Raw genomic sequence first — 10,100 nt, forward strand, 5'->3', positions numbered from 1 at the left:
AATTGTTCTCCTAGAAGGAGACGGAAAATGATATAGTGATGTAAGGGAGTTGTGTTCGGTTTCGGGAACCCTCTGGGGAAAAATTATGACATTTCAGAAAAACAAGATGGCGGCCGAGGTGATTTTTGCAGCTCCGTTGTTTTCCAACCGATTTCGTTGAATTTTGCAATATTTGAAGAAAATAGTAAACGATTAATGGGAAATGTCGAAAAAATTGAAAAAACAAGATGGCGGCCGAACCGTAGCGTTTTCAAAATTTTGATTTTTCGACCCCGAACCGCGGCGCCACAGATCCAAGACGGGGTAATCGAGGATAATTATTTTTTTTGGTTTCGCCCACGATTATCCTTAATTTTGACAGAACGGGAGTGGTTTTTAAAAATTCAAGATGGCGGCTGTCATGGCGGCCGTTTTGTTCGAGGTACGAAAAAACGCAATTTTAAAACTCGAATATCTCAAAGTTGGCAACATCGGAGCGATTCGGTTTCTATCAAGCGATTGTACGTTTAGACTCGAGGTATAGATTGGTGGGAAAAAATTACCCCATTTTTAGGGAAATTTCGAGATTTTCGGGAAATTGTAAAAAATCGAAATACGGACTTTTCGCAAAATCCGAGTATGAGCGATTATGTGTTTTGATTGTACAAATGACATTTGGGTATTTTTGTCGCCGGAGACTGGCAACACTGGAATTTATCAAAGAAAAAGTGATTTTCGACATGGTCTTTTTTCAGGGACGATCATTTCGCGTGGGTGCGAGCGAGATGAGAGATTGAAACGTCATCGGGAGCGGTATATCCTGTAGTTAATAGGAAAATTATGAAACCGTGTAAAATCTTTCTGTGAAAAGAGTTGGCGGCCATTTTGTATTTTTTTTAATTTTTCGAAATTTTGATCACGTTTTTGAGGCAGTTGGCAACATTTTGGAAAGTCAATATGTATGAATCGATTGTGTATCTCGGCTGGCAGTATGGAGTTATGCAACCGGTGTTGCCACTTTTGGGGAGATTTTCGAGATTCGAGACTAAGAAACTCCTGTAAAATTTTGTATGAAAAATTTTTTTTTCACTGATGGTGTCGTATAGATAACAAAAACTTAGTAAGCCAAAATTATGGAGACAGCTGATGATTGAGGATTTCGGAGACGGGTGAAGGGTCCGCTTAAGGTATTGAAGATAGGTGGGGGGTGCTCGAGCAAATGTCATTCACGACGTCATCCAATTGCCAAAAAGCTGAAAAAAAATTCAAAATGGCGAAGAAAAGATGGCCGCCATACAAATTTCGCCGGTGTCCAGCTCGGAGGGTATAAAAGATGGAAGTGTGGTTTCTTGGCAAAAGAGAATCAGGATCCAAAGGTCTACTCGATGAATAGAAAAAAAATTCAAAATGGCGGAATTTATTTTTCCATACATTTTGTATGGCGATTATGCATGTCTCATTCTCCTAGAAAGAGACGGAAAACGATACATTAATGTATGGGAGATATGTTCGGATGCGCGATATGAGTAGGGAAAAATTATGAAATTTCAGAAAAACAAGATGGCGACCGACGTGATTTTTGCAACTCTTTTGTTTTCCAACCGATTTCGTTGAAACTCACAATCTTTGAAGAATGTACTAAACGATTAATAGAAAAAGTGGAAAATTTAGGAAAAACAAGATGGCCGCCGTACAAATTTCATCGGTGTCTATCTCGGAGGCTATAAAAGATGGAAGAGTGGTTTCTTGGCAAAAGATGATCAGGGTCCGAAGGTCTACTCGGTGGAACAAACTCTGCATGCTCGCGGACCACTTTAGTGGTCCGCGCACCCACGCACCCTACTTTATTAACGTCAACTACCCCGTTTTTACAAAAAATGATATGGATGTCGTTTTCAGAGTTTTCCAGAGCGCTGATTTTGATAACGACATTTATTTTGAAATCCAAGATGGCGGGCGTGCACTTTTTAAGAAAAAAATTGATATAGGTGTCGTTTTATGGGGTTTTCGGGGTAATTTGTGTATCTTAATAAAAAAAATCGGTTTCATACAACTCACAAACCTAACCACGTCACGAGAGCTGCTTTAGCAGCTCGAGCACCGAGCAAAACACTAGTTATACTATATATAGCTCGATTACCACTGACTGACTCACTCATTGACATAATTGTTCTCCTAGAAAGAGAAGGAAAATGATATAATGATGTAGGGGAAATGTGTTCGGGTGGGGGAGTTGACTGGGGAAAAATTATGACATTTCGGAAAAACAAGATGGCGGCCGACGTGATTTTTGCAGCTCCTTTATTTTTTAAGGGATTCCGTTCAAACTCGCAACTATTAAAAAATGTAGTAAACGATTAACAAAAAATGTGGAAAAAATTGGAAAAACAAGATGGCGGCCGAGCCGTAGCGTTTCAAAATTTTTAATTTTTCGACCCCGAACCGCGGCGTCACAGATCCGAAACGGGGTAATCGAGGATAATTATTTTTTCTGGTTTCGCCCACGATTATCCTGTATTTTGACAGAACGGGAGTGGCTTTTAAAAATTCAAGATGGCGGCTGTCATGGCGGCCGTTTTGTTAGAGGTACGAAAAAACGCAATTTTAAAAGTTAAATATCTCAAAGTTGGCAACATCGGAGCGATTCGGCTTCTATGAAGCGGTTGTACGTATAGACTCGAGGTATAGATCGGTGGGAAAAAATTACCACATTTTTAGGGAAATTTCAAGATTTTCGGGAAATTGTAAAAAATCGAAATACGCACTTTTAGCAAAATCCGAGTATGAGTGATTACGTGTTTTTCTCGTACAAATGACATTTGGGTATTTTTGTCACCGGAGACTGGCAACACTGGAATTTATCAAAGTAAAAGTGATTTTCGACACGGTCTTTTTCACGGTATCCCCTTTCGCGTGGGTGCGAGCGAGAGGAAAGATTGAAACGTCATCGGGAGCGGTATATCCTGTAGTTGATAGGAAAAATATGAAACCGTGTAAAATCTTTCTGTGAAACAAGTTGGCGGCCATTTTGTATTTTTTTTAACTTTTCGAAATTTTGATCACGTTTTTGAGGCAGTTGGCAACATTTTGGAAAGTCAGTATATATGAATCGATTGTGTATCTAGGCTGGCAGTATGGAGATATGCAACCGGTGTTGCCACTTTTGGGGAGATTTTCGAGATTTTCAACTAAGAAACTCCTGTAAAATTTTGTATGAAAATTTTTTTTTTCACTGATGGTGTCGTATAGAAAACAAAAACTTAGTAAGCCAAAATTATGGAGAGAGCTGATGATTGAGGGTTTCGGAGACGGGTGGAGGGCCCGCTTGAGGTATTGAAGATAGGTGGGGGGTGCTCGAGCAAATGTCATTCATGACGTCATCCAATTGCCAAAAAGCTGAAAAAAAATTCAAAATGGCGAAGAAAAGATGGCCGCCATACAAATTTCGCTGGTGTCCAGCTCGGAAGGTATAAAAGATGGAAGTGAGGTTTCTTGGCAAGAGATGATCAGAATCCGAAGGTCTACTCGATGAATAGAAAAAAAATCCAAAATGGCGGAACTTTTTTTTCCATACATTTTATATGGCGAATATTGAATGCCTCATTCTCTTAGAAAGAGACAGAAAACGATACATTGATGTATGGGAGATGTGTTTGGATGGGGGAGGCGAGTAGGGGAAGATTATGACATTTCAGAAAAACAAGATGGCGGCCTATATGATTTTTGCAACTCTTTTGTTTTCCAACCGATTTCGTTGAAACTCGCAATCTTTGAAGAATGTAGTAAACGATTAATAGAAAAAGTGAAAAATTTTGGAAAAACAAGATGGCCGCCGTACAAATTTCGTCGGTGTCTATCTCGGAGGCTATAAAAGATGGAAGTGTGGTTTCTTGGCAAAAGATGATCAGGGTCCGAAGGTCTACTCGGTGGAACAAACTCTGCATGCTCGCGGACCACTTTAGTGGTCCGCGCACCCACGCACCCTACTAAATTAACCTCAACTACCCCGTTTTTACAAAAAATGATATGGATGTCGTTTTTAGAGTTTTCCAGGGTGCTGATTTTGATAATGACATTCATTTTTAGATCCAAGCTGGTGGACATGCACTTTTTAAGAAAAAATTGATATGGGTGTGGGTTTTATGTGTTTTTGTGGTGAATTGTGTATCTTAATAAATAAATTTGGTTAAATATAATAAAGTCAACATAACCACGTCACGCGAGCTGCTTTAGCAGCTCGCGCACCGAGCAAAACACTAGTTATTATACTATATATAGCTCAATTACCACTGACTCACTCATTGACATAATTGTTCTCCTAGAAAGAGAAGGAAAATGATATAATGATGTAGGGGAAATGTGTTCGGGTGGGGAAGTCGACTGGGGAAAAATTATGACTGTTCGCGCCGCTAGGATGTGTGTATACCTAGATGTATGTGTCGAGTGACGTGCCGCGTATAAAGTGTTTAAATGAGAACCCCAACATTCGAAATGCGGTCAGATAGACAGCTACGCGCCGCCTGTGCGTCCACCATGTTACTTATTCTCAATTCTGTACAGTAGTAATAAAATGCTTTAAACATCATTACTTGTTATTCGAGCTTGTTCGACACCTATTCTGAACAAGAAATGGCGACCGTGGCAGGACCTGCAATTTCGGACAACGAAGTTTTGGCGAAGAAATCCACTCGTATCTAAAGTGCCACGCCACGCCTCATAACGGGACTACGATCTTCGAGCCGACTTCGATCGAAGACTTGGATCTTGTGATGTGTCTACCTATTCAGCCGACGAGGTCTACAGCAGCTTGGAAGATCAAGAACCGGCAAGGAGCATCAAGCAATGGACGTGGCCTGTTAAATCGAGTGAGCCAGTTCCTTTTCTTTGTCCCTAATTTGTCCCCTTCAGTCTGTGCAGGCAATGAATTTAGACCCTAAAGGCATAAAATATTTTCTATTATGTGCATAAATCAATGTAATAGTGAAATTAAGCCTACATCTAGTCTAATTGCATATAGAATCTTTAAATTCATTAAGATTACCCATCTATTTTATGGCTGTGCACAATCTATAGGTATTTAATTACCTACTTAGTGCTTTTCGTAAGTGCCTTTACCTAAATAAACATTTATTTTAGGACTTCTTTGCTTACGAAGCTAATAAGCACTGTCTCTCAAGCTTAATTGCCTTAAAATAACAATTAAGTTAATCCAAACTGTGGGTAATCTATACCTACCTACCTAGTGCTTTTCGTAAGTGCCTATACCTAAATAAACATTTATTTTAGGACTTCTTTGCTCACGAAGCTAATAAGCACTGTCTTTCAAGCTTAATTGCCTTAAAATAACAATTAAGTTAATCCAAACTGTGGGTAATCTATACTTACCAACTTAGTGCTTTTCGTAAGTGCCTACACCTAAATAAATATTTATTTTAGGACTTCTTTGCTTACGAAGCTAATAAGCACTGTCTTTCAAGCTTAATTGCCTTAAAATAACAATTAAGTTAATCCAAACTGTGGGTAATCTATACTTACCTACCTAGTGCTTTTCGTAAGCGCCTTCATACCTAAATAATAATTTATTTTAGGACTTCTTTGCTTACGAAGCTAATAAGCGCTGCCTTTGAAACTTATTTGCCTAATAATAACAATTAAGTTCCAATTGTGAACATCTATACCTAATTACCTACCTAGTGCCTTTCGTAAGCGCCTTCATACCTAAATAATAATTTATTTATGGTCTTCTTTGCTTACGGACCTAATAAGCACATATCTTTAAATTTTATTTGGTTTAAAACAACAGTTAAATACCAAACTTGTTAAAACTACTTACTTATTTTGTTTTACGCCTCATTTACAAGGCTTAGATCCATTTTATACATTCTTTATTTAAATTGCTGTTCAAATGCAAATATTAATGCAATTATAAGTAAATTAAAACCTAATCCTAAAACTCAATTCTATCTACCTACTTATTTTTATTGTTTACGAGTTACGACTACAGTGTTGCGTAATATCAATTTCAGCGATTCAGCGCTTCCTTTCGAACAACGTCTACGCGTACGGTGCATCTACAAGCGCGCTTGCAGCGGCTGAATTTGCATCGTGCGACCTTGATCGTAGCCGCGAGCCTGCCTCTCACCGGCCGGCTCGAGTCAACGCATCGAAGTATAGGAGCGTATCGTACCTACCATTTTTATATTTTATTAATAACACAGTAACACTACTTAATTAAAATGTCGCTAAGCGAACAGAGTCTTGATACTAACCTTAGAGAATTAACAGCAAAACGTAGCTCATTTAAAGGCCGACTCACTAAGTTTAAAAATAGCTTAGACGTTTTGTCTAGTTGCAAGTCGATTTCGCCAGTCGAAGTCAGCAAATTATCAATTAAATTAAGCCGATTTGAAACATTGTTTACGGATTTCGATGAGCTACAAACGCAAATAGAGGTTCTTAATGTAGAAGATCAAGACGCGGAATTAAATATTCGCGAAACTATTGAGCAAGACTTTTGCTATTGCATCGCGACTGCCCAGCAATTAATTGATACGAATTCTACTCCAAAGAAACAAAATAATTCATCGCATTCTTGTCATGATCACGACGAATGCGACGGGTTGTTGGGTTTTAAGTTACCAACTATTAAAATTTCAAACTTTGATGGTTCTTATTACAAATGGCTGGAATTTAAGGACACCTTTGTGTCTCTAGTCCATGATAATACTAGAATAAAAGATATACACAAGTTTTATTATTTGAATTCATACCTAGAAGGAGAGGCCGCCCGCGTGATAAGTAATTTGGAAGTAAGTGATAAAAATTATAGTAAGGCATGGCAGCTTCTCTGCGAGCGTTATGATAATAAGCGCCAATTGATAAATAATCACTTAAAGGCTTTGCTCAGTGTAGATACAGTTCGCGAAACCGAAAAATCTTTTCGTTTTATTATAGACCATGTCACTAAAAACTTGCGTGCCCTTCACACATTAGGGTTGCCTACTGAAAGTTGGGACATGCTTATAATTTTTCTTATTTCTCAAAAGCTAGACCCCACCACAAGTTTGAAGTGGGAAGAAAGCAGAAGCTCATTGAAGGACATCCCTACACTAGATGATTTCTTCCAATTTCTAAAAAATAGAGCAGATGTATTTGAAACAATTAAAAGTAAACGTCGCAGTTCCATAGAACCCTCACCAAAGGGTAAAAGGGAGTTTACTAAATCATTCTCAGCGACCAGTTCACCTTCTAAATCTAAAGTTAATTTTGTCTGTCCAGTTTGTAAAGGTAAACATCGTATTTACGAGTGCTTGACCTTCAAGAATAAATCTCCAGAAGATAGATCTGCACTCGTATCTTCTCTAAATCTTTGTCGGAATTGCCTCCGCAAGGATCACACCGTGGACCAGTGCCGCCTGTCTGGTGGTGGCTGTAAGATCTGTAACCAACGGCACAATTCACTGATCCACGTCAACGTCTCCGAAAGTGAAGAAGAACCAGCACTAGAGACTGTCACCATGTCATCCACGTCGGTGACTGAAGTTCTACTATGCACCGCATTAGTTGATTTGTTTAATCCGACCACTAATGAAAAGGTCACAGTGCGTGCTTTTCTTGACAGTGGAAGCCAGTCCTCATTCTTGACCACAGCTGTCAAACAAAGTCTTGGCTTACCTTCTCAAAAGATTGATACCAAGATCATTGGTATCGGTGACACCAAACTAAATGTTTTATCAGAACGATGTTTAGTCCACATTAAATCAAAACATTCCTCTTTCAATACGACTATATCTTGTTTAGTTTTGCCTAAGCTTACAGGTCAACTGCCTAAGATTGCCTTCGATATTACAAGATTGAATATTTCCAATTTTCAGCTGGCGGATCCAACATTTAACATTCCCTCTGACATTGATGTTATTCTGGGCGCAGAGCTGTTCTGGTGTATCATTGGCACTGAACAGCATTCTCTTGGTGAGCACTACCCTATCTTGCGTAGCTCCAAGTTAGGATGGCTGATAGCTGGTCCTATAGGCCCTAGTATAAAGGCACATAAATCTTACCCTGCTCAAGAAACTTCTTGCAACTTAGTTAGTTGCGACTCAGATTTATCTAACGAAATTACAAATTTTTGGAAACTTGAAAAAGTGCCTACTAAGACCATCTATAAAGAAGAGGAGCATCTTTGCGAACAGCATTTTCTCCAAAACACTTACCGCTGTGATGATGGCCATTTTTGCGTAAAAATCCCGCTTCGTTGTGACAAGGATTGTTTAGGGAATTCTTATGCATTGGCAGGAAGAAGTATTTTTAACCTTGAAGGGCGCTTCAATAAACAGCCTTTACTCAAGCAATCATATGTAGAATTCATGAGGGAGTATGCAGACCTTAAGCATTTATCTGTATACGACAAACCCCTATCAGAATCTTCATTTTATCTGCCTCATCATCCAGTTCTTCTAAAACTAACCAATAAATCGACTATCACTGAAATTTCTGAACTTAATTCCCATGCCCCTACATCACAGAATCCAGCTTATTTAGTTTCACGTGGTGTGCAGCCCTCTTGCGTGAATCAATGTGAGTTATGGTGGCATGGATCGACTTACATTTTAGAACCAGAAGCGTCTTGGCCCGCACAAGAACGTGGCATTAAAAATCTACGTGGAATCAGAACACTCGCAGTGGAGGCCCAGGAACCTTTCCTTGATTTAACTAGAATTTCAAAATTGCCTATTTTACAACGCATTTATACCTGGGTGCTTCGATGTATCAATAACGTAAGAAAGTCCAAAAATAAGTTGACTGGTCCATTGCAAGCTTCTGAACTTGATAATTCCATGTGTGCTCCAGTGAAGATTTCACAAGGTCAGTCTTTTGCAAACGAATTGACACTTTTGTCTAGCAATAAGCAGTTTAAAGCAAGTTCACTTCTATCTTCATTGGACACCGTTATTGATGCAAAGGGTATACTCCGCGTAGGTGGCCGTCTTTCTATGTCCGATTTTAATTACGACAAAAAATGTCCAATTTTATTATATGCTGACAGTCATCTAACTAAGATTTTATTTCATAACGAGCGTGATCGTCTAAAATCTGGGGAGTTTCAAGACTCTGTACAAGACTTTGTATCCAAACAGAATATTGAGTTTGAGTTCTCCCTCGTATACGCTCTTAACTTCAGTGTTTTGTGGGAGGCCGGCATAAAGGCAACTAAATTTCATCTAAAAAGAGTAATGGGCACAACCAACTTAACTTTCGAGGAATTATCTTCATTGTTTGCACAGGTTGAGTCAATCCTCAACAGCCGGCCCCTCTGTCCTTCCCCCAATGATCTCCAGTGTCTCACACCCGGACACTTTCTGATTGGCAGGCCACTCATGTCCTTGCAGAGTCCACCTCTACTGGAAATCAACGCCAACCGACTCGACCGATTTCTTCAACGGCTGAAGCAGGCGCACCAGCACTTTTGGAAACGATGGGCTAACGTTTATGTGGCCGAACTACAAAAGCGCACGAAGTGGCGCACAAGGTGTACAACAGTACAGAAGGTACACGACCTAGTTTTGCTGAAGGAGCCAAGCGCGCCTCCGCTCTGCTGGCGCCTTGGCAGAGTGACACAACTGCATCCCGGCGCTGATGGCGTGCCCCGCGTTGCAGACATCTCCACCGCTCAGGGCACTGTGCGACGGGCCCTTAATCGGATCTGCCTGTTGCCGACTTCTTACTCTTGAAAGGATCTTTCAAGGGCCGGGAGGATGTTCGCGCCGCTAGGATGTGTGTATACCTAGATGTATGTGTCGAGTGACGTGCCGCGTATAAAGTGTTTAAATGAGAACCCCAACATTCGAAATGCGGTCAGATAGACAGCTACGCGCCGCCTGTGCGTCCACCATGTTACTTATTCTCAATTCTGTACAGTAGTAATAAAATGCTTTAAACATCATTACTTGTTATTCGAGCTTGTTCGACACCTATTCTGAACAAGAAATGGCTTCGCCAAAACTTCGCTATCCGAAATTGCAGGTCCTGCCACGGTTGCCATTTCTTGTTCAGGATAGGTGTCGAACAAGCTCGAATAACAACTAATGTTGTTTAAAAGCATTTTATTACTACTGTACAGA

General features: G+C 39.9%; 1 protein-coding gene across 1 annotated transcript; it reads left to right on the forward strand.

Moving 5' to 3' along the window:
- The first annotated feature begins 5,808 nt into the window (after positions 1-5,808).
- Positions 5,809-9,710, forward strand: LOC123876538. Its single transcript, XM_045922845.1, has 2 exons — positions 5,809-6,432; positions 8,324-9,710. Exon 2 carries the CDS (start codon positions 8,346-8,348, stop codon positions 9,708-9,710), a length of 1,365 nt encoding a protein of 454 aa, XP_045778801.1. The 5' UTR covers positions 5,809-6,432; positions 8,324-8,345.
- Positions 9,711-10,100: the final 390 nt, after the last annotated feature.

This window comes from Maniola jurtina, chromosome 21, assembly GCF_905333055.1.
Source record: "Maniola jurtina chromosome 21, ilManJurt1.1, whole genome shotgun sequence".
NCBI lineage: Eukaryota > Metazoa > Arthropoda > Insecta > Lepidoptera > Nymphalidae > Maniola > Maniola jurtina.

Coding starts and splice junctions, on each gene's coding strand:
- LOC123876538 (XM_045922845.1), top strand. CDS start 8,346: ATGAGGGAGTATGCAGACCTTAAGCATTTATCTGTATACGACAAACCC.